The sequence below is a fragment of the Lonchura striata genome, chromosome 21 (genome assembly GCF_050655825.1).
Source record: "Lonchura striata isolate lonStrDom1 chromosome 21, ASM5065582v1, whole genome shotgun sequence".
NCBI lineage: Eukaryota > Metazoa > Chordata > Aves > Passeriformes > Estrildidae > Lonchura > Lonchura striata.
In genome coordinates this window covers 3,016,167-3,040,141 of record NC_140723.1, presented here as the reverse complement: position 1 = coordinate 3,040,141, position 23,975 = coordinate 3,016,167, and the positions used below count along the sequence as shown (strand labels likewise).

Sequence of the window (23,975 nt, the reverse complement as noted above, 5' to 3'; positions counted from 1 at the left end):
GAGCACAGAATTGCTGCCAAATCTGGAGCTGAGAGGAGAAATTTTGCCTCATGGTTGGTTCCTTGGTTCCCAACATGAGTTTAAATCCTGGGCTGATGAACAAGGCCTGACTTAGTCCTGCTCTGACATCATGCTGGGCTTCCCAAAGAGCCACGTGTCCTCAATGTCAGCAGTGTAGGAAAAGCTAGAGTTACATATGCACCAGATAAGAAAATGTCCAAGGGGGGGCACAGCCTGGGCTGTGCTTTTTGTTTGATGCTCCTAAAGAAAAAATCTTAGAACATGACAGTGCCCGCTCCTAATTCTCTCTTGGTTTTGTAGAAGAAATTCAAGATAACAGGGTTATAAATTAATTTTTGGGATAATGGAGCTCGCTTGCAAGTTTAATTTCAGGGACAGTAAAGGCACACTGAGACTTTTTTCTCACACTTCTCTTTTATTGTGCTCCAGGAAGACAAAATTCTGTTTGCTCTTAGTTCCTGTGCTTTTGACTTCCAAGATAAGGGATGCCATGAGGCCTCTGACTGTTTTAGATGTGCTAACCCACCCTGGTTTTCAGGGGAAATTTAATAAAATATCTGCAGATAAGAAAGAGGTTGATTGTCGTGTTCATCTTTAAAGGAATTGCACTGAAGATCTGTCTGTTTGATCACTATGGATGCATCCTTGTAATTAGAAATCGCCTGTCTTTGGCTGGCAGGGTTAATTCTGAGACTGGTTTTGGTCAGTAAAGATGCTGCAGACCTCTGACTCAGGTCAGCTGTAGTAACTGTGCTTCTCACCATCAGAAATTTGATGAATTGCTGCAGCTGGCCTCAAAGGGCCAGCACACCAACGTGGACATGCTGGTGAAGGACGTGTATGGAGGTGCCTACCAGACCCTGGGGCTCAGTGGGAATCTCATTGCCAGCAGCTTTGGCAAGTCCACCACAGCAGACAAAGGTACTGGGATAAAAAAGATCTACCCAAACATCTCCTCTGGCTCTTGGGGATCAACTTTATACTGATGTAACAAGTAGAGCTGAAAATAATCAGCAGCTTCTTTCACGATCTTGTGTTTTGCTTGCATAATATTGATTTAAAATATTATGCAGTACTGCTTTGTAAGCAGACATTTAAAATTTCAGTTTGGGATTGCCTAAGCCAAGGGAAAATTTAAAAGTAGCTATCTGGTTAGCCTGGGTTAATTCATTCCTGTGGGAAATGGATGTGGCTTTCTGGGCTCCAGAAGGGCCCTTTGGCAGTGATTTACTACAACTTGCAGTTTGTTTGCAGTATCTTAATGAAATACTTGCAGAGCATGTCAGGCCTAGAGGGATGGAAGAACCCTCACCTGTGGTTCCTAGAGAGAAGAAATGGTTCCTGCCATCCAGGAAATGTTTTTTCAAGAAAAGTTTCACATAGGCTTAGTGGTTTTTTTTCCCCTGATATCTTTAAGCAAATCACACTCCTCCTTGTTAGAAGTACATTATATATGTGAGGTTTTTCTAGGCGTAACACTTTTCTTCTCCACTCATAAGGAAAACTGCTCCAGCCCTGGATTTTTCTTTCCCCAACTGCAGGCTCAGTTAGAAAAGCACAGTCCCACTGGAGCTTCCTCAGTTTGTGTGTAATTTGCTTTACTCTTCCTTACCTTCCAGAGTTTTCCAAAGAAGATATGGCCAAAAGTTTGCTCCACATGATCAGCAATGACATTGGCCAGCTGGCCTGCCTCTATGCCAAACTGCACAACCTGAATAAAATCTATTTTGGGGGTTTTTTTATCCGGGGCCACCCCGTCACCATGCGCACAATCACCTACAGCATCAACTTCTTCTCCAAGGTAAGGAAAACACAGGGTTCCCTGCAGCAAAGTCACATTTTAGGTATTTTTCTAGGCTGTTAATAAATTAATTTGTACATGAAGTAAGCTTAGAATGCTGCTCCTTAGGTAGGTAAGGCAGGGATGTGTTGTGGGAGGGGTGAAATCAATGTGAAATGTCTGGGAGTTGTGTCTGGCCTTTTTTTCTCTCTCCCTACCTCCCTCTCTCTCTTTTTATTACTATTTTTTGATTGACAGTCTGTCTTGTAGCTCCAAGTAATGAGTTTCCACTGTGCTCTTAGATAGTCACCATCATTATTCAATTCCTCTTGCTGATTTGCATCTTTCCACCCCCAGGCCATGCACTGTGGGGTTGTTCTGCTGAGACAGTTGGCATCAGTGGGGTTTTATTACTAAAGAGAAAATCAAACCTCAAATCAACCAAGCTGAAGTTCTTCACAGGTTTTGAAGCTGTGGAAAATGCTGAAGATTTTTGAGTAGGAAAAAAGGTCCAATCCACAAGCTTGTTAATGGTTGTTACAGGTGGATTAGTCCTGCACTTTGGGAATTTTATAGAATAGGTTACACCATTTTTTTTTTCTCATATAAGTACTTCATGTAAGAGACTCCTGTGTGCTGCTTTTCCCCCTCTTTATTTCACCATTGTTGTCCCTTTCTGTAAAACTTGCTCAGTTCCAAGAAATCTATTGCAAAACTGCAGCTTTAGGTTGTTGTAAGAGACACTTTGCCAGGGATTCAAATCCATATTTCCCTGTGAGCTGGAGCTGCTGTTTCCCTGTAGCTCCCACAGTTACTGCTGAATTCCTTGGAAAAGGCCATGTCTCATCCAGCCTGGGAAAGCTGAGGGGCCCTGCTGTGAGGATGGAGGGCTCTCCCCCCCTGCATTCCTGTATTTTGCATTAATAATTGAATTCTTTGGATGGGGGAATGCTTGCCTGTGGGTAATGCCCAGTGTCTGTGTGGAGTTGAAGAGCAGTGCAATAAAATAAAGACAATGAGCAGTGTCCCAAAGGCGTTGGCTGCAGTGGCACACACCCACCTTGGCAATCACACCACCTTGCATTTCCAGCCTGTTGAAGCAAGAGGAGTTGAATATTCATGGAATGATGCAGTGGTGTTTTCCAGGCAAGGCCATAGAGCACACACCACTGGTGCATGGGTGTTTTCCAGCTGTGTGATAACTGGGGAATGATGTGTGTGAACAGTTCCTGCCTGAGCTGTTCCAGAAGCACCATTAAAGTTGCTGAATGTGTGAGAATGTAGCACAAATGACTATTGCCATCTTCTAGTTGTTTCTATTAAATTAAAGTGTGAAACTAGTGACAAAGAAGTGCCTGTTAGCCCTCAGGGACCATCCAATTGCAATGTTTCATATTGTGGCAGGGAGAGGTTCAGGCATTGTTCCTGAGACATGAAGGCTACCTGGGAGCCATTGGGGCATTTTTAAAAGGAGCTGAACAAGACAGTAAGTACAGCACTGCTCTGTTCTGTATATGCTGTGTTCTGAAATGTCAGTGTACTGTCCAAGTTTCTCTTAAGAGGCTGCATGTAAGCTGTTGCCTAAATCAATCCATTTGGCACTAATAAACACAGATGCTGGGCTTTGGTTTTATACATTCTGGCAGGGACATCTTAATTTTTCACTGGATTTGCTGCTCACCTTTGAGAAGGCAGCAGGACTGGCCTCTTCTCTTCTCTGCACTTCTACAAAGAACAGTCACAGCTCTAAATCCAGCTGGACAAATGTGGGTTTGGAGGACATCCCCCTCTTTAAGAGGCCACTTCTGAATTCCTTTAATGTGCTGAGGAAGACCAGCATCTCTAAACTGTTTGAGAGTGAAAAGCCTCACAGAGGAGACCCTTCTGTCCAGATCCCTTGGATCCAGGGTGCTTTGGTGGAATTCTGCCTGTTTAGTTTTCTTTTTCCCCTGTTGGTGTACTGGCAAGCCAGGCAGTACATTGGTTACAGTGGCACAACCACAGGCTGCTAATGGTACTTAGCTCAGTAAGTATCAAATTTACCTCCAAAAAATGGGTGTGGAATTATTTTCCTGCCCATTTGTTAGAGATGGGCAAGGAACCAGCTACTGAGGAATTAAAGATATTGCTTCTGCAGCATGTACTGTACATCTGAGCTCATTAAACTTCTCTCAAATAAAGTAAATCTAGAAATAATTTTAGTGTTTCTCTGAAGCTTACATTGTGCTTTGAGAGTTCCGTAATGTTATTTTGTTAATAATGGATCTAGAGTTAGAAATAAGAAATGTTCAATGATAGTGCTTTGGAGGCATGCTGATTAATGACAAGGAAATGGGATTAAAAATAATGATTTTAGAACTTAAATTTTCTCTTGTCTCACTCAGGTTGAAGCTCTTTGGAACAGGTAATTCATGGAATGGTTGTAATATCTCTTTTGGGTGTTAGAAGGAAAAAATCTGCTTTTTAAGACAAGGGGAGCTGGCTTGTGTAGTGCAGCAGCTGCTCAGAGGGATGCTGGCTCTAGACTCACTCACAGGAGTATTCTCAGTTTTATTTTCAGATTATGTGTGTCTGTGTCTTTCTCTTTTCTAGATCCAAACCAGTACAGCTGGGGAGAGAATTATGCTGGGAGTTCTGGGCTTATGAGCACATCCCCTGATGTTTACCCCATGCAGAGGACACGGAGTGGTACAGTATGTGCTGTCTTTCCTAGACCTGTGTGTGTTCTCTTAGCAGTGGTGACCTGGACAGAGGTGATTGTTCTCCAGCTGGTGGCTTCTTGCCTCTGAGGCTCCTGCTTCCCAGAGAAGTGACCAGTCTGGTGTCTGGTGTGGTGTTGTCTTCTCGTGTCCTGTGTGCTGTTGGATGGAATGTTTCATAAAACAGACTGGCCGCTACTTTGTCTTGCTCTCCTTCACGAAAGTGGGGGGAATGTTTGTCTCTCACCCTTTCTCTGGAGCAGCTGGTTTTTGCTGCAGCTGAAATATCTTAGAATTTGGAATTTCATGTTCAACCATCTTGAAGCAGTGTTTATTTGCTTCCTATGAGAAGAAAAATACAAGATTGGACAGAAGAGCACAAGCCCAGTCATCTCTTAAAGTCACTGACAGTACAGCAGTTCTGATTCCACAGTGGTTTATTTTCACACTGGATAATTTCTGTCTATAGGGTGGGCATGGATAAAATAGTCCACAGAGGGGACTGGATTATTCATGATGACCTATAATTGCAAATCTGTCAGTCTTAGCAGTGGCTGGACTTCTGCAGCACTTGTGCTAATTTAATTCATGGTGAATTAATTTCTGAGTGAGCTCTAATCCATCTCTTTCCTTTATCCCCTAGTTTGACATGCTGGAAATGGACAGATTGGAAAGACCACTTGTTAACCTGCCACTGCTGAAAGACCCCTCCACCTATATCCCAGACACTGTTGACCTCACAGATGATGCCATGGCCAGAAAATACTGGCTCACCTGCTTTGAGGAGGCACTGGATGGGGTAAGTGTCACAGAACAATTTTGTCTGAGTGACACAGGTACTTAGGAAACAAATCTTCTGTGCAGCAGCATGTTTGTCCTGTAAAATACTCCTGCTGTGTCACCCCTCTGGAAGTGCAGCCCCTCTTTCCCTGTAACCTGACATTGTCCCAGTCTCTTAAGGAGGGCTTGGTCCCTTCAAAGGCAGAAATGTTCTTTTATGGTGCTTTTTTTTAATTTTTTTTTAGCTCCTGAAAGGTGTTTTCAAAGCATTTTCTCTCTTTAATGCCACTTGGACCTCTCTGTACAGAGCTGCAAGCAGGACAGTTACACAACCAAAGGCCAGAGATCCTTGGGTTGTTCCTCCTCTGGGAGCAGTCCTGCTGCCTCACAGACACTTTTCCATAGGAAGAGCACAACTGGACCAGACACAAATTATTTTTATCTGCACTGAAGCTGATTCAGGCAGTTCACTGGAGTAAACAAAAAGAGAACACAAGGGGTCGACGTGCACCATTAAATTTCTGCCTGTTTCTCCTTTAGTGGATGCAGTGTTATTTTTTTTCCTCACCTCTAAGTAGTTAGAACTTGTGCTTAATTTCTGACAGTACAGTCTGGAAAACAAACTTTAAGTCTCCTGGGATGAAAAGAGACATTAAAATTGTTGTTTAGTGTTTGGAATGAAGGGAGGCTGGGAGGTGCTGTGTGGGAGGGAGCAGCCAGGCTGCAGGCACGGAACAGGGAGGCAGATGGAGGGGTTATTGCTCAGACTGAACTTGACATCAGTTACTAGGAGGAAGAGTTCATTTGGTAAGTGCAGTGTTGCCTCTTTTCTCTGCCAGGTGGCAAAGCGAGCTGCAGCCAGCCAGCCAGACTCTGTGGATGCACAGGAGAGAGCTGAGAAATTCCGGCAGAAATACTGGAATAAGCTCCAGACACTCAGGCAGCAGCCCTTGTAAGTGGTTTTATTTTCTCTTCTGCATCACTTGCTGCTTCTGTTGAGCAGTGAAAGCCCACCAAAAGCTAACCAGGTTGTGAAGCAGAGCAAACAAAGCCAAGTAGGCTGAAGACTCAGGCAAGTTTCTGTGCCAAACATCAAATCCTCTGCACAGAGATTTTGGGTTTCATGTCTTGGAGTTGAGCAGAGAAATTCTATCTTGGCAGAAAATTGGTTATTAAAAATCTGTACGTGGTTATTAAAAATAGCAGCAAGTTAATTCTGGACATTCTTCCTCCCTGTATTTAAATAATCTTATTGTAGATTTAAGATTATTGAATCTACAACAAATAATCTTAATTGTAGATTCTTACTGTAGTTCAGTAATCTTATTTAGAGCCAGGGTCTAGCACCTGTGACTTTCAGCTTCAGTGCTCATGTGAGGGGCTGTGACTTACAGAGGAAACAGAGGGAAAAATAACTTTTTTCTTTTTGAAGTAATGGATTTGTTTTTTCCCCCTTCTCCCTTTTTAAAGTGCATATGGTACCTTAACAGTCAGAAGTCTCTTGGACACAAGGGAACACTGCTTGAACGAGTTCAGTTTTCCAGATCCCTATTCCAAGGTGAGTTCAAGACACTTTTCCAGTCCTCTGAAACTGTTCAAGTGATGGATGGCTCAGAGGGGAGAGATCAGGAACCAGTTCCTGCACTGGCTGTGAGCAGCTGGGGAAGGAGAAACAGCACTGGGGAATAGGACAGAAAGCCCTTCCCCTGAGCAGGCTCCTGGTGAGGGTAATGGTAACCAAAAATATCCCAGCTTCAGTTGCCTGACAGCCCTGAGAAGCCATCTGGGTGCCAGCCCTGCTCCTGAGCTGTGTGTGGTGGCTGTCACCAGACACTGTCACCAGTGGCACTGCTCTAATTCACTCCTCTGAGGCTGCTTTTGTCACTTGTGGGATTCTCAGCACTGGCTTGGAGTGGACACAATGCACAACCTCCTGCTCTTAAAAATATTCAGTGCCACTGTGCAGCTGTTTCCTCCCTGTGTTTTGTTCTGTGACATTAAATGTTTGGGGAGAGGAGATTTGAATCATTATTTCTCAAAAATCAACTTTCTGTATGTCCATTCCTCACTACTTGTTTGTGTGACATATAAATAACAGCAGTGCTAGTGGCTGATCTAAGACTCTTTTCCTGACTGCTGACATATTTCTGCAAAATACAGAGAAAGATCTCCCTGGCTGCACTGTCATGTGGTACCTTCACTCTGAGAAAGGACTAAAACAAATGTGAGGTTGCTTTTGCTTATGTTTGTTTCTTGTAATTCAGGCAAGTTTACTGCCAAGACAAAATATTGGTACCCAGAATAATTTTAAATTTTTAAAGAGAACTCCCCCTGTAACTGTGATATCACTGGAGACAGAGAAGAGAAAAAAAACCTGAGAGCTGATGAGAATTTGGGATGATGCAAAGAAAAAACAAACAAACAAACAAAACACCCTTCAGATTTTGTGTGACTGCTGGTGGTGGTTTCCTGGGGTTGATACATCATGTTATTGCTACAAGGTTTTTGTATGTTCACTCTCCCATTTGCCATCTTGCCCAGGAAGCATTTCCCAATCTGCTCAAGATCTATTGCACCTCTAACTTGCTAAGAAAAGTAATTCTTGGGCTATGGATCATATCCTGGCACTCATGACACTTCTTGGGAGAATCCAGGGAGGCTTTTCCTTGGTGCTAAGCACACTGACCAATAATTGGTTGGTCCATGAGAGGCCATGAACACAGAGGAGATGCTTGAACGTGGCCTTGGGACTGAGACAGCCAAAGCTGGGTGAGAAATGTTGGTCTGTAAATCCAGTGTTTCCTGTCTGTCTTACAGGTAAAGCAGAAAGAAAATGGAATAGCCTTAAAGTGTTTCCAGAGTGTGATCGAGTCCCTGGATTCCCTGGGCTGGGAGGAGAGGCAGTTTGCACTGGTGAAAGGACTTCTGGCAGGGAATGTCTTTGACTGGGGAGCAAAGGCAGTCTCAGAGTAGGTGTTACATCCTTTAACAGCACCCTTTAAGCTACAGAATGTCCAGTTGTGGGGTTTCTCCTAAAACATGAAGTTCTTCAATCTCCCCATCAGCCTTTGTACAGCACTGTTACATCTTACAGCTGGTTTAAGTCATTACATTCCATGGTGGTTTGCAGACCCAAAAAAGTCTTTTATGCCTGTAGCCTACTGCCTGCAAACATCTGTACATTGCTGAGGCTGTTTTCTTACAGCATCAGAACTCTGATTTAATGTCCTGATGAGCTTTTTGTTTTTAACATGATCACAAAATACATTTCCCAGTCCTGGGACCCACAGACACCCCCAGTATAAGCAGTGCAGTAAAATTGCTGGGCACCAGCTAAAGAAATGTTTGAATTCCAGTGGTGTGAGATGGAGGTGTTGAACTGTATGCCCTTTGTCTCTCTCCTGTCCCAGTGTTCTGGAGTCTGAGCCACAGTTTGGGTTTGAAGAAGCCAAGTCAAAGCTCCAAGGTAAGGGCAGATCCCTGCTTTTGGTTGGATGTTCATGAGGGAATGGAGTGGGAATGTTTGTGGGGGTTCTGCTACCCAGATGACAGAGAATCATTAGGGCTTGTTAGGATTAATTAAAGGAATTAAATCTGCAGACTGTCTCCTTAAACACAGAGATGGTCACTCACTGTTGTGTCCCTGCCTGGGAACAGTGTCCTGGGGGGTCCACACCCAGCTCACACCATTCCAGAGCTCGAGTGTGAAAATTCCACTTCAGGCCTGCTCTTGTGGAGCCATAACAGCTACACACTGAACATTCTAAACTTCAGTGAGTGCAGCGTGAACCTCCTGCTTGTACCATGTGCAGAATGACTGCTGATAAGAGTTAGTGGCTGCTGGTAAGAAATGCTGACACTGCTTTGTCTGTGCCACAGAACGTCCCTGGTTGGAAGATTCCTACAGCCAGTGGCTGGAGCGACTGAAGGTACGACCCTGGGTGGCCTTAAACCCACTAATTAACCACCTTAATCATCCAACCACCTTGGTAATCATGGGGTTTGAACAGAATTCTGTTCAGACAGCCCAAAACAAATCTCTAATTCACCATAAAGAAAGGAGTAAAGGAATTAGTTTAAAACTTGGTTATTTCCCAAGCTGTTTCCCTGAATTCCCACTGGAGCCCAGCTGCTCCAGAGCCTCCCCTCCTTATCAGGGCTCTTATTTCCATACACCCAGACCCTTGAAATTAAGAACCTGAGGCCAAATGTAGTGTTTGAGTAATTCCTGCCCCTGAATAGCCAACCTAAAACTGGCATTAATGCAAGAGCTTGCTGGAAGTAATGAACTTACCAATTAGTAAAGCTTTTTTTTTTTCCCATGTGATCTCTTTTACCATTTAATTAAGATTAATTAAAAAGCTTTTGTGTCTTTGTGTAAATCTCTCTGTTGAAAATGGCAGCCTAAAGATTGGGGATGAGCAGACTATGACAAATCATTACATGCTCCATCCTAAAACAAAGCACCAGCTAATCTTGTCTAACGGATAATTAGGGAGCAACAGGCACTGTCCTGTCAGTTTTTATTAAAAATTAAGCATTTTTCAGTTCTTCTGCTAGTATGAACTGGAGTGAACTAAGTTTCATAACACCAGGTTGAGAACAAATGAAGAGGTTAATGGAGAATAGGCACTATCTTTTCATTTTAGGATGTCACTGCCCCCACAGTCCATGCTGCCCTTTCCTGGCAGAAGGGAATCCTGTTCAGCCAGCACCAGGCTGGCTTAAAACACCCTCCAAGGTAGGTCCAGCTGGCACCAGCGCGTTCAGGTCACAGCCTGACTTTGGAGTTAGCAGGTGGAGGTTTTATTGCTGGAGTTTGAGAGCCCTGTCTCAAACACAGCACAGGAACTTGAGGGATGTTTTAAAACAGGAACTGTTTTAAACCCCTGTGCAAAGACAACATCAGGGAGCCCCATTCCTCCTGTTTGTCACTGGTGTGTGCTGGGAGTTTGCTGCAATCCAGACCCAAAGGCTGAAATGTTTGAGGGAATAAAATGTGGGGGTTTAGAGGAGTAGCTGTGAATAACAAACTTCCCTGAGGTGAGTGGTGCTCCATCCTGAATGCATTGGTTTTCTCTTGCAGGAGGGTCCCCCTCATAAATGTGCCTTAATTTTCGCAGATAACAGTGGGATAGACATAATTTTAGGAGTCTTTCCTTTTGTCCGAGAGCTCCTTTCTAGAGGGACAGAGGTGAGTGGTTCTCCTTGCCCGTTCCTATGGAGTTTTGGTAACTGCTGGAAGGTGTCACTGCCCACCAGCAGGACACTCCTCTGTCAAACTGGGAATAATCCAAGCGCCTGGAATGCCAGAGCCTGACTGTGTGACCTCTCCTGGCACCTTCCCCAGGTGATTTTGGCCTGTAACTCTGGCCCTGCCCTCAATGACGTCACCTACAGCGAGTCCCTGATCGTGACCGAGCGCATCGCGGCCATGGACCCCGTGATCCAGTAAGCACCAGCTCAGCCACACCTCCCTGGGGACAGCAGCTCCTGGGCCCAGCCTGGCTTTGCCTTTCACTGTTCATCTCTAACTGCAGCCTCAGCCCAAGGCAGAGCATTTGTTTTCATTGAAGTGAAAAATTTAGAATTTGGGTCTTTCTGGCACGCCCATATTTATATTTCTTGTGTCTTCCCTGACAAGCACTCCAGCTGCTCTGCCAGGAATTTTCTATGTTAATAGAGACAAATCCATGTATGACACACACAGTGTCCCCAGGAGAGGATGCTCAAGGAAACATTGTGTTTCCTCGTGAAGTCCCTGCAGCAAAGGAAACCTTTGTAAAAGAGGGTTTGATATTTCTGCTTCTCTGCTTATTCTCAGATGTGCAAGGCCCTGCTGAAGCAGGTGTTTAATATTTTTGTCTTTTTAAACAGCTCTGCACTGAGGGATGAGAAGCTGCTGTTGGTTCAGACGGGCTCCAGCTCTCCATGCCTGGATTTGAGGTATGTGGGCAAAGTGCCACTGTGTGGTTTGTGTCCCTCAGCTGCAGGATGGTCAAAGGTTTGCCTGTGGAGCATCCCAGCCACCCTTCCCACTGGGAATCATTTCTGCACACCCATTAGGAGGTGCTTAGGGTGGATTTACAGAGCTGTGACACTGCTCAGGCCTGACAGCTTTTGGCCCTGGGTGAGGTGCGAGTTCAGTACACAGCTGGGCGAGGAGCTGTGGTTATGGCTGACGTCAGATCAGTTCCTCTATTGGAGACAGCACTTACCTGTGTCAGACTCCCAAACTGGGTGCATTTCAACATTTGGATCGATCCCCTTGGCTTTCAGGTGCTGCTCTTTGTGGGCACATGTAACTCCATGCAGAATCCCAGCTGGCAGCTCTGGGGGGGAAAGATGCAGATGAAGTGTGGCCGCGGTGGTGGCCAAGGGGTGGCCGCAGTGGTAGCCAAGGGTGGCCAAGGGATTGCCGCAGTGGTAGCCGGGGGTGGCCGCAGCGTGGCCGCAGTGGTAGCTGAGGGTGGCCACAGTGGTAGCCAGGGGTGGCCGCAGTGGTAGCCAGGGGTGGCCGCAGCGTGGCCGCAGCGTGGCCGCTCTGACCGCGCTGTGTTGCAGCCGCCTGGACCAGGGCCTGGCCGTGCTGGTGCGGGAGCGGCAGACGGACCTGGTGGTCATCGAGGGCATGGGCAGGGCCATCCACACCAACTACTACGCCGTGCTCAGGTGTGAGAGCCTCAAGCTGGCCGTCATCAAGAACTCCTGGCTCGCCGACCGCCTCGGGGGCAAAATCTTCAGCGTCATCTTCAAGTACGAAGTGCCCTGTAAATGATGGAGCTGGCACGGCCGATGGACTTGCACTAGTTTTACTTTAACTGTAAAGAATGTATTTTTATTACAACAGGGACAAGAGTTCACAGGAAATTCCGTATTTATATTGTGCTTTTGTGACTTAAAAAAGCGACAATATGATTCACTCTATAGTCTACACACTCAAATATATATATGTATATCACTCATTGTTTATTTTGGTAAGTGTTTATTTTAATGCTGCAGTATTTGTGATGAAAAGACTTTATTTTTTTGTTCTGTGAGACATTCATATAGAAATATATTTAAATGTCAATGAAACCTTTTTTATACATCTCTGCCTACTCTGCCAGCACTGACATAGCACGTACCAAATATTTTTTAACTGCTAAGTGAACCTGGTGTTGCATCTTCTGATGTTGCATTTTCAGCTTTTAGACTTACCCAAAGCTGTCCTGCTCTGTGCAGTTCAGTTGATGGAAGGGCTGATCCACTTTCTCACCCCACAAGTGTTGCTCAGGCTGTGACTGAGCCAGGGCTGTTGCAGTCTGAGTTAAGAACCAGCCCTGGTTTCCCAACACCTGGAATTCCTAACCCCTTGTTTGTTCCCATTGTCAGGAGGAACAAGGGAGGCAGTCCTGCAGCTGCACTGAATTCCTTCACAGCAGCTGGAAGCTGAGTCTCACCGAGTTCTCCTCCCAGGGAGTGTGCAGTGCTGGATTCAGGATCACCCAGAACTTCCCAGCCTCAGCCCTCCTGGTTTCTATTGCCCTCAGTTCTCTCTGCTGGGACTGACAAGGATGGGTGTCTTTGTTCCTGCAGTGCAATTACAGCAATTCCCATGGAACCCAATTTGCTTTTTCCCTCCTTCAGCTGTGCAGTTCATAAATGGAGTGATTTCACCACCAATTTGCCCTAAGACTTAAAAGCCTCAGTCATCCCAGCTCTGAAAGGGAAAACAGCTTAATGAGGAAAGTGTTCAACATGCAGCTGAGAAAACTGTTCCCCTGAACCTCAGCGTTGTTTGAGAGCAGGAGAGTGATGCAGAACACCCTCACATCTCCCCTTGCAGGGGAGCAGGGGCTGTGCTGTGTTTGACTCATCCCCACACCCCTGCTCTGGTACTGATGGATTTCTGCTGTCAATCCTCAATTCTTGGGACACGAGAACAAAACATTCTCTGTCACCCCACAGTGGCCCTTATCCTGTGATGGGAGGGGATAAAGGACAAGCCCTGCCTGGCATTTCTTAGCTCCAGTGGTTCCTTGGTGGCAGGGGCTCCCTTTTTGGGGTGCAGGGAGGGCCTGTTTGGGGTTGCACAGCAGCACTGTCAGTTCTGATTCAGGAATTCAGGAATTCCCTTCCCAGGGATCAGCACCTCCTGCTCAGGCAGGGCAGGGTGAGGCTGTTTATAGCTGCAATGCTTAAGCTGCTGTTCCTGATTACAACAGGCAGACAAGAGCTTTAATGTTCCACGACTGTTCCTCACACAGGAATTAGTAGCAGAGGCTTCACATTAACCTGTCCCTAGTCACTTCCTCCTACAGGCCTTTGTGGACTTACAGAGTGAACTTCAAACCTAAACATGGATCCACCATCCTGGCCAGCTCAGCTCCAGTTTATCCACTTGTCACAATTCCACTCTCCCCCTTACCAATTTAAATTCTTCCAAGCCACTTAATTTCCTTGTGTCTGCAGCTCCACTACCACTCCAGAAGTGCTCTGTGTGTGTTTAATTGGCAACCTAACACTCTAGACTAGCAGAAAAACATCTTCCTACACTGATACAGCTCCTAGGATGTGGTACAACCCTAAAACAGCAAAAACTCCTCAAGCATTTGCCTTCCCTGATGTCTCCTGGCTTTGTCTGGCGGCTCCTTTTATGCGTAGACGAGTGCAGATTTCTTCTGTGAAAACAGAGCAACAAGACTTCTGAAAGAGAAGTGGGGAGAGAAGGCTGTGGGTGGGTTGTTCTGTGGATCCATCTTTTCCACGTGCACACTGGGAGGGCTGCAGAGCAGGAGCACCAAGGGGCACACTGGGTCACTGGTGCAGTTTCACTGTGTGTTTTCCTTGTCTGATGACTAAAGAACAGCCACCAGTGGGAATAAACTTGTTAAGGATATTTACTGTCCTCTCCAACACCCAGGGCAGTGGAATCCAGTTTGGCTGCCTTGGCAGTTCAAGGAATGCTAATATTTTTTTTTTTTTGAGCTGGTGGGAAGGGGTGCTGGGGTATTTTATTTCTATATATTATATTTTTGCTGTTCAGGCTACAAACCCATTCCACAGTCCAAACTGTGAAATCTTGGAATTTTTGAGGATAAATGCACAGCCTCCCCTCAGCCCTGCCCCACTGCACAGCTTTCCTTTGAAAACCAAGGTCAGGCTGGAAATGCTGGAGCCTGGCTGGTGCAGGAGGGACACGGGGAGGCAGGACAGGAGCTGGGACACACCTTGGTGGAAGGAGGAACACAGGGAGGCAGGACAAGGTGCAAGGGCCACCTGGGTGGAAGGAGGGGCACAGAGGGCAACGCAGAATTAAATGCAGGAGCCAGGGCCCACCCTGGCGAAAGGAGAGACACAGGGGGCAAGACAGGGGCTGGAACCAGGGCCCACCTTGGAGGAAGGAGAGACACGAGGGGCAGGACAGGAGCTGGGACACACCTTGGTGGAAGGAGGGACATAGGGAGGCAGGACAAGGTGCAAGGGCCACCTGGGTGGAAGGAGGGGCACAGGGGGCAACGCAGAATTAAATGCAGGAGCCAGGGCCCACCCTGGCGAAAGGAGAGACACAGGGGGCAAGACAGGGGCTGGAACCAGGGCCCACCTTGGAGGAAGGAGAGACACGAGGGGCAGGACAGGAGCTGGGACACACCTTGGTGGAAGGAGGAACACAGGGAGGCAGGACAAGGTGCAAGGGCCACCTGGGTGGAAGGAGGGACACGGGCAGGACAGGGGCTGGAACCAGGGCCCACCTTGGAGGAAGGAGGGACACGGGCAGGACAGGGGCTGGAACCAGGGCCCACCTTGGAGGAAGGAGGGACACGGGCAGGACAGGGGCTGGAACCAGGGCCCACCTTGGAGGAAGGAGGGACACGGGCAGGACAGGGGCTGGAACCAGGGCCCACCTTGGAGGAAGGAGGGACACGGGCAGGACAGGGGCTGGAACCAGGGCCCACCTTGGCGTGCACGGCCGCGCGGCGGCTGCTGCTGGAGAGCTCGGCCAGGGCGGCGAGGATGCCGAGGGCGAGGCCGATGCCCAGCGTGAGGAAGAGCCCCCCCAGCGCCGGCGGCTCCAGGGGCCCCCAGCGCTCGCGGCTCTGGCGCAGGCAGCTGCTCTCCCACCACTTGTTCCGCAGGTAGTCCAGGTCGCCCGACTCGCGCAGCTTGAGCACGGCGATGGACAGGGGCTTGGTCCAGGGGGATGCTGGGCAGTGGGAGAGGAGAGAGAGGAGGATGGGAGAGCTCCTGGTGTTTAGTTGAACACGGTTAGAGGGGTCAGAGGTGTCGCTGAACGCAGCCCCGCCTGCCAGAGGCTTTTCCTGGCTAACAATGATCCTGCCCTGGCCAGAGGGGTGGTTACACCAGGGGGATAAGGGCAGAGCAAAGGTGCTTTGGGAAGAACATGAGCAGACTGTCTCCTGCTCATTGCATTAGGGATCTGCATCCCTGGGGACACCAGGAGATGGAATATTTGTGGATCAGAGATCAAAGTGAGAGCCAGCGTTAATTCCCCAAGAGCAGTGCCCCTGTTTTCAGTCTGGTCACGCTGACAGCAGCGTTGGCTCTGGCCCGTTGCTGTCCCTGCTGTCCCTCCCAGGACGGAGTGGGGAGCACAGGGGACGGGGGCTCACCCTGGGTGGTGGCGATGCCGAAGCCGCGGGCCCCGATGACCTCGGGTGCCCTGATGAGGTTGCAGTGCCGGGCGGCCGCCAGGTCCTGCGAGATGGACTCGCCGATGAAGGCGTAGTTGGAGTCCATCACGCGCTGCACGGCCTCCTGGTAGGTCTTGACCAGAACGTGCTCCCGCCTCTTCTCCATGTACTCATAGATCATCTGGTGGATGGGGTTCTTGGAGTTCTGCGGCCCAAAAATCCAAGAGACAAACTCAAGGGTGAGGCAACCATCAAAAAAAAAAAAACAAAAAAAACCCACATCTGCCTGTATGTGCCAGGGTTGTAAAACAGTTTGGAGGAGAAGAGCACTTAAACCATGTGTGAGCCCCTGCAAACACAGATTGTCCCCAGCACTGGGGACAGGCAGCACACAGGGGTGCAAGTGTCACAGATGGCACCTGCTGCCCAACGTACACAATGGCAACCCCTGAAGAACAGAGAGATTTCTAAAGGAGAATTCAGAACAAAAGTAAGAGTTCTGTGCCTGCTTTCCTGTGAGAAGAGGTGGAGGAAGGGCAGAACAGAACAATAATCGTATTATTTGAAGTATTTAGGAAATCTGAGGGAGTCAACAGTGACGAGGGTGTTGTAGGGGTTATAAGGCCTGAGCTGTGAGAGTTCAGCAGTCCTACAGCCCCCCTGTGTGTGGGCACAACAAGATTCTCTGCACCTTGAAGTAGTAGAAAGTCGAGGAGCCCTCCAGTGTCCCAAACTCCAGATTCCTTTGCTTGACCAGGTCCTCGAAGGTCTGGATGGGGAGCTGCTCGCTGCCGGAGCTCAGCAGGGCCGTGAAGTTGGCGATGTAGGCGGCCAGCAGGGCCAGGGTGAAGAGCCACCAGACCACAGCAATGACCCTCACTGAGAGTGCCTGGGGCCGGGGGGTGGCACCTGCACCACAGGGAGCCAAGAAATCACCAGAAATCACACGGGAGGCAGAGACATACCAAGAACTGCAGATCCAGCAGCCTGAGTTACAGAGACTTCCCTTTAAATAAAAGCAAACTGCAGACCCTGCCCTGCAACTACGCAGAGCCTGAGCCCGGAGGGCCCCACTGTGCTGGTCTGAGCAGCTGCAGGGCAGGGCTGGAGCAGCAGCAGTGGCACAAAGCTGCAGAACAACTCCTCTGTACAGAGCAATCCTGCCATGCTCAGCTGGGCATTGCCCCGAGCAATGGTTGCCCAGAGCAGAAAATATTCCCCAGCCAGAGTCAATCACCAAGCCCAGCAGGTCTGTGCTCACACCTTCCCAAACTGGTTTAGTGCTCCAAGTGTCCCTACTGAGACACCTTTTCACCAGTGTCACTGGTGCTGGGTGCACCATCATCCTAAAAACCCCACTGCTCCCAGAGCTGCTCTGGTGCATCCCCCCAGCTCACCTTGCAGGGCCAGTGCTCCTGCTCCAAACCAGAGGCTGTTCAGGAAGGTGAAGTGGTTCTCTTCATTCTTTGGCTCATTCCATTCACAGGGGCTCAGTCTGTGGGAAAATGACAGGATAAAAACAGACACTCAGAGGAAAAAATATAAAAATAATCCCCACCAAGAGATCTGGTGTTCCTCACGGAGAGATCCCACTCCTAATGCTGCTTAATCTAGCAGGGTTTAAGCTTTCTCAGCCACTGTACTAGAGCTGTACAGGAGGTTCCTCAGAGCAAAAGGCTCCCTGGGACTTTCTAATCTCTTCATAGGTGAGAAAGGCACTGATTTAACACAATCTGTGAACAGAAATGCTTTTGTACCTGGCGACAAGAAAGAGGCAGAAGCACGTGAGCAGGTAAGCAAATAAAAGGGCTGTCCAGGTCTCCTTGCTGAAAGGAGACAGGAAGTGGAAGAAAGACATGTCCTGGGAGGCCGTGTCCTTGCGGAGCAAGATCCCAATCCCAGTCTGCAGGAAGGGCGTGGTGAAGGACACCACCTCTTCCCTGGCTGAAGTGACAGTCAGTGGAGCCACTGCAATGTCAGCTTCCTGCCAAGGAGATAAAAACCAATCAGCCACCCAGCCCAGGGAACAGTTCTGCCCCTCAAACATTTCTGTCCCTCAAGCAGGTGCTTCCCTGGCTGAGTGGGTGGGTGCTGAAATGGCATCACTTCTCCAGGTCAACAGCCTTGGGATGTGAGTCCCAAGGAACAGGGCAGGTTTCCCATGGGAATCACTGGAATGGAATTCCACCCAGTGGAATAATTCACAGTGAGGTGCTGCTTGGTATCTGGTTGGCTTCTGGTTTCCTTCTGCAGCAGGAGCTAGGCTGGGTTTACTCACCCAGGAGAAAAGGCTGCTCCTGTCTGAGTCTGGCTGAGAGCTGGGCACAGACTGAGCTCAGAGGGGCAAAGAGCTTTAACTGAAGTGCTCCCCACAGATGGCAGAACATCAGCCACAGGGAATGCACCTGATGGGGTGAAATGTGTATTCCAGCATCTCTTGAAGAGTCTGGGCACTGCCATTCTGAATGAAACGAGTCTCACCCAGGGGTTAAGCTCAGGATAAGTTTTGCCGAGGTGTCTGCACAGTCTCACAGAGTACAGAGGAACAGTGAGACAGACAAGAGCAGCCCTGGGCGTGCCTGGCTGTAACAGGGGCTTCTGCTGTGGCCGCTGTACTTCCACCCCTGTTGGCCAAACCCAACTCCAAGTCTTCATCCCTCCTACAGGAGTTCCTCAATCCCTGAGCAGACCCTGCAGAAGCCCAGGAGCTGCTCCTGCCGCCCTGTCCCTGCGGGGTGGCTCAGGAGCAGGGGCTGGGCCTTACCCTCCTGAGGATCTCCCCGATCATGCCGCTCCAGTTGCCGCCGGCGGCCACGGCCCCGTACTGGCCGTCGCCCACCACCCTGACGCGGTACTGGAAGCGCAGCATCCCCGCCAGGGCTGCCAGCAGCTCCATGCAGTACCCCTCCAGCTCTGCTCCCCTCACCATCACGTAGGGATCCTCCTGTGAGAGGGGGACACACACCCGGCTCAACCCAGGGGAGTTAAACCCGGCCTCGGCAAACCCGCCCCGCCGTGAAGATTTTCCCTGGAGATGAAACACCCCCAGGGCAGCTGCATCCTGCAGGTCACAGGCACCGCAGGAATAAGTGACAATCTCTTCTCAAAAGCCTCAAAGCCAAATATTTTAATTTTGGCCCATCAAAGCCTCACGTGAGTGGCACAGGCTTGGGCAGGGCCTGACATCAGGATCAGAAAATTCACTGCTGCAGCTTCTCCTCAAAGTCCTGCTTGCCTGGAGCACCTGGTGACGCATTTGGGGGATTTTATCACCTGTATTTGTCCCTGTGTGACCTTTACATTGTTCCTACCTCAGGGCAGAAACAGCACACAGGGGACTGAGCCCCTCAGGTGCAGCTCAGCAGAAACCTGGCTGCCTCCCCAGGTCACTGGCACAGCCCTGTGCCCCCAGGGACAGCCCCCAAATCCTCCCTGTGCCCACTGCAGACAGCTGGCACCCCCAAAACTCCACCAGGAGCAGGGACATCCCTGTCAAAACCAGCCCAAAACACCCCCAGCACATCAATAAAATAAATCAAATAAAAGGCAAAGTGCAGCCGCAGCTGTTCCCTGCCACTGTCACGGCCTTACCAGGATGGTTGTGACAGTCAGGGTTGGAAGTCCCTCTCCTGCTCCCCGCGGGTCTGTGCCCTGCAAACCAGAAATTGAGGAACAGTTGGATTTCAAAGTGCCAGGCATGGCCCCATCAGGCTGGGCCTTACCTTGGGGTGACCTGGGAGGTGTTGGGGGGTTAAACCAGCCCTAAACCTGCGCTGGCTGCTGCTGCTTCCTAACTAATTAATAAATCACAGCGTTTCACTTCATTGCCTGGTGCAGACAGAAATCACTGCAAATGCACCTTCAGATGGTGTGTACAGCCTTCCCAAGAGACCAATTCCTGCTGCAGACAAAAGAATTAGCAGCCAATTAAGGTCTCATTAGAGAGCAATTCCAGGAGACACAGAACAGTTGGAAATCTGAGAGGAGGAGAGGAAAACGTGGATTCACTTCTTGAGTTAAAGATACATCTTGAATTTTACAGTCACCCACTCGAGAGGATTCCTCATCAAAGCCACTTCAGAGCAATTGTAGCTTTTTCTAGTGAAGTGTCAGATTCTGTGAGGTTTGTTGGCCTTAAATGTATCTGCTTATTGTAAAATTACAGGGTAAGAGAGAGGATGTGTATATGTGTGTGTGAATATATAAATATATAGATATATATGCAGTACAAAACATCCAAAAGAAACCTCAGTCCTTCCAAATGATCTTGGTTTAATTCTCTCTGTGCAATTGGAAGGGTTTGAGAGATGGGCTTTGTCTGGAAGGCTGTGATCACAAGTTCCACAACTCTACTAACAAAGGGCAACTGGCAGGTTCTTCCCTGGGGCACAACTGAATTTTAAGCTCTGGCCAAAAATTCAGTCAAAAAAAAACCCACAGAAACAAACAAAGGAAAACAGCACAACAACACAGCCAGCCATGAACAGTGTTCTTAAAATAATAACTCTTCAAAGATGAAAACCTTTGTACACTCTGACCACTATTTCTGAATTAAATATGTAAGATCTGCCCCATGCCTTCCTCAGTAGCTCTGCACTAATGAACTGAGACATACCTTACTCACAGCATCATCATTCCTCCCAGCTCCTGGAAAAAGACAACAAAATCAGATTTTGCAGCGCTTGGATTTACAGCTCCTCATTTCACAGTGCACTGAAATAGCCAGAGCAACCTCCCTGAACTCCCAAACTCCCTTTGTTTCCTCCCCCAGGGCACAAAAGGAGGCAGGGACAGCAGAACGGAGCTGCAGGAGGTTCTAATGTCACTTAATGATGTCACTTGATGTCCCTCACCCTCTGGGGGCTCCTGCACATCCAGTGCATCCCTGAGGAGGGGCAGCAGCAGCTCTTCTGCTTCCTCACACAGCCCAGATCTGCCCCACTCCTGCCAAGCCCCATCTTCCCCTGAGGAGAAGCCAAAAGCTCCTCACCACCCACTTCCCAGCCACTGTTTATTCTTACTCTTCCTTTCCCTCACTGCTGGCAGGTTCTGCATCTGAGATGCAGAATTAAAACCACAATTTTGTCACTATATTGCTTATTAATTGCCCAGGATGATTTTTCCAGAATCTGCTTAGCATTGCTCCTTGGACTCAGAGAATTCATAGCACAAAAGCCAAAAATCCCTCAAGACAAACCAAAAAACGCAGGATGTTCTCACTCTTTCAAGCAAAAGCTGTGGGTTTTTCTCTAAATATAACAGCATATTCATTCATTATGTATTTATTTTTCCTTCTTTGGTGTTGCATTTTCTGGCCTTGTGCTGAACTCCACATTATTGTAAAACAAAACCTGTTTTTTCCCTCTCCACTACAGTTCTCCATGGGGGCTGGAAATCTCCACAAAGGAGTTCTCTTGTCTCCCCTTAGAAACCCTTTAAAGCCAGCAGCAGCTTTTGGAGGCCCCGTGGGGTTCCTTGGAAGGCAGCAGAGCCTTCTGAGGGCTCCAGCTCCCAGCTCAAAGCCCCTTTGTGAATCCTCCTGAAAGGCCCAGGGCTGGTGGGGCTGCAGCACCAACCCCAGGTCATGGCAGTGACACTGCCCAGCATCGAGGCTGCTGCTGGGAATCCTCCTGGGAATCCTCCTGGCAATCCTGGGAATCCTCCTGGCAATCCTGGGAATCCTCCTGGGAGGCTGCAGCAGCACAGGACAAAGGGAAGGGCTCATCCCTCCCTTTTCCATAGGCTGGTGGTTGCAGGAAGTGCCTGGCTGTAAAAAAATCAGCTTTTTCTTTGCTCCTGCTACCCTGAGCTTGCCCAGCCTTCCAAAGGGAGGTTCCTGCTGGACTCCTGGGGAAAAGCTCCTGGCACTGGTCAGAACTGACCGCCTCACCTCAGTTTTCTCCCCCATCCTCAGCACATCTTGCTGCAGCTCAAGGGACCAAAAACTCACAGAAGTGCAGCTTTAACCACAATAACCACACCTAAGCCCACCCTTTTTCTTGACATTTTTCATCTTCCTCCATCTCTGTCATCTGGTTTTCAACTGTAGCAGCAAAGACTCTTGAGGACATCAAAGACACTTGGGGACATCAAAGACACTTGGGGACATCAAAGACACTTGGTGGCAGCACCCACAAAGTCCCAGCCACAAGGTGAGCCCTGGGGTACCTCTTAATAACCCACTTGAAAGCAAATTCTGAGATTAGGACAAAATCCTGCAAGACTGGCAGGTAAAAACTGAAGGAATGAATGCTCTGAAGGAGAACAAAACCAGGTTTGGGTGCAGCCAACACTTCTGGATCCTTTTCCTCACCTGCCTGGCTCGATTCCCTCAGGAGCAGCACGGCTGTAACCACACAGATTGTGAAGTGAAGACCTTTATCCATCGGAGCAGAAATTCCTGCTGCTCTACAGGAGCCTTCCTGCTGGAGGTGAAAGGCAAGCAGTTAAACCTGGTTCTACAGTTCCTCAGCACTGGGTGAGATCAGTTTGTCCTGGATTTTCTGCTCCTTTTTCTGTAGAGCCACAACTCCAAACAAGATCTCCAGCTGAAAACAGTCACTGCTGAGCTCAGCCAGAACAAATACTAAAGAAAGGTTCTGGTGAAGTCCCCACGGCAGCAAAAAGGATGTGACAAACCTGAAAAAGGGGATTTACCCACTGCTGGCTCTCTCCCTGTGGGTTCCCCCTAGGGAAAGGGCAGGAGAGGAAGCAGCAGCAATATTTTTAATGATATTTGTTGTCCAAAAAGTTACAGGACACCATTACACCAGAAACAATAAAAATAAATTTTAAATGCCCAAGAAAACTTTCCATTTATGAGAGTGTGCAGGCAAAAATATACTACATGTGGCATTACTGCTGACTGATGCTCAGAAAACACAGGATTTACTGATCTTACCTCATCAGATTTTAGGAAATTTCCTATGAAAACTCTTAGCATTACAGCTCAGTACTTTCACTCACTCATTTTCCCTAATGAGAGAAATAACTAAAACCTCCACAGAAGGTTATTTCCAGGTTAAATTTCAATGCTGATTTTGTTATTGCTGCTGTTAAAAAATTCTGCAAAATGGGAAAATGTTGATCCTTGTGAAAGGATCCCAGAGGAGAGGGCTGAGATCTGAGCTGTACATCACCCAGCACTTGGGAAATGGATTTGTGAGGAATTTTCAAAACCTGTCAGAAAGCTCACACAGTCTTGTACATCTGTATGCAACCACTGAGGTAAGGTGTGCCCACTCAGGAAGGCCATGGAATAGAGATGACATTGTTGAGAGACTGAACTAGAAATAAGTCTCAACAAGTTTCAAAATACAGCCTTGCAAAAAGACCAGATATTTTAGAGAATTAGAACTGTGAAAGATGATTGCATTGTGACAAGGAAATGGCTTGGCTTCTAATAGAACGGTGTTTTTATGACTGATAATGGAATAAAAAACTTTTAAAATGCCTCTCAGTTGCCCTATCTCTGTAAAAGCTGACAAAACCAACAAACACTGACTTTATCCTACAACTCCTTTTTAGACAAAGTAGTTGCTGCTCTTGGCTGTTGCCAGAGCAGCACAAAAACTGAGCAGCTGCATCAACCACGGGGGGAAAAAAGGAAAAGAAGCAGCAGCCTTCAGGCTGAGCCAGGGAGGAGCTGTGCTTTTCCTGCTAGGTGTAGCCTCTAAATTCCTGTTCCTTTCCCCTTACAATTTGGCACATGCAACAAAATAATCTTTGTTTCAGGAGGTCTCCTCTAAAAACACCCAAACTGATCAGAGCTGGTATCGCTGGCATCACCTTGAACAGAAAGTTGTTAAACACGCTGCTTAGGGACTATCCAAAAGCACAAACAGGGTGCAAACCTGGGTTAAAAAGCCAGGAAGGAGCCTGGCAGCAGGCTTTGCCCTTGCCAGAAGCAGGAATTGAAGGCGGTTTCTCACTTACAGCGACTCCCTTGGGCCTGTCTGTCTGTCTGTCCGTCCGTCCGTGGGTCCGTGCTGGAGCTGCTCGGGATGCCCGGCACAGAGCAGCGAGGGTCCCGCAGGTTTGGGCATCCCGTGCTGGGATAAA

At 48.3% G+C, this 23,975-nt stretch overlaps 2 protein-coding genes across 3 annotated transcripts in view; one reads left to right on the top strand and one right to left on the bottom strand.

The window, feature by feature from the left end:
* Window positions 1–12,245, top strand: part of PANK4 (pantothenate kinase 4 (inactive)) — an 18,162-nt gene extending 5,917 nt beyond the window's left edge. The window contains exons 6-19 of the mRNA XM_021529876.3: window positions 789–942; window positions 1,641–1,822; window positions 3,206–3,287; window positions 4,394–4,494; window positions 5,144–5,299; window positions 6,120–6,232; window positions 6,751–6,838; window positions 8,098–8,249; window positions 8,691–8,746; window positions 9,160–9,209; window positions 10,367–10,474; window positions 10,631–10,731; window positions 11,158–11,226; window positions 11,845–12,245. Coding sequence (XP_021385551.1) covers window positions 789–942; window positions 1,641–1,822; window positions 3,206–3,287; window positions 4,394–4,494; window positions 5,144–5,299; window positions 6,120–6,232; window positions 6,751–6,838; window positions 8,098–8,249; window positions 8,691–8,746; window positions 9,160–9,209; window positions 10,367–10,474; window positions 10,631–10,731; window positions 11,158–11,226; window positions 11,845–12,058 — 1,626 coding nt within the window. The 3' untranslated portion in view covers window positions 12,059–12,245. The remainder of the gene's footprint in view (window positions 1–788; window positions 943–1,640; window positions 1,823–3,205; window positions 3,288–4,393; window positions 4,495–5,143; window positions 5,300–6,119; window positions 6,233–6,750; window positions 6,839–8,097; window positions 8,250–8,690; window positions 8,747–9,159; window positions 9,210–10,366; window positions 10,475–10,630; window positions 10,732–11,157; window positions 11,227–11,844) is intronic.
* LOC110470334 (putative glutamate receptor) lies at window positions 12,231–23,975 on the bottom strand. 2 transcript variants are annotated; one of them, XM_085558800.1, is made up of 11 exons: window positions 23,850–23,975; window positions 22,228–22,339; window positions 20,530–20,561; window positions 19,506–19,565; window positions 18,679–18,858; window positions 17,672–17,898; window positions 17,312–17,409; window positions 16,606–16,823; window positions 15,894–16,119; window positions 15,219–15,466; window positions 12,231–13,968 (listed from the first exon to the last, which is right to left on the bottom strand). In XM_085558800.1, exons 2-11 carry the CDS (start codon window positions 22,298–22,300, stop codon window positions 13,867–13,869), a joined length of 1,464 nt encoding a protein of 487 aa, XP_085414926.1. In that variant the 5' UTR covers window positions 22,301–22,339; window positions 23,850–23,975; the 3' UTR covers window positions 12,231–13,866. The 2 variants fall into 2 exon arrangements, with proteins under 2 accessions (XP_085414926.1, XP_085414927.1); XM_085558801.1 differs by having other exon boundaries at window positions 22,228–22,336; window positions 23,850–23,957.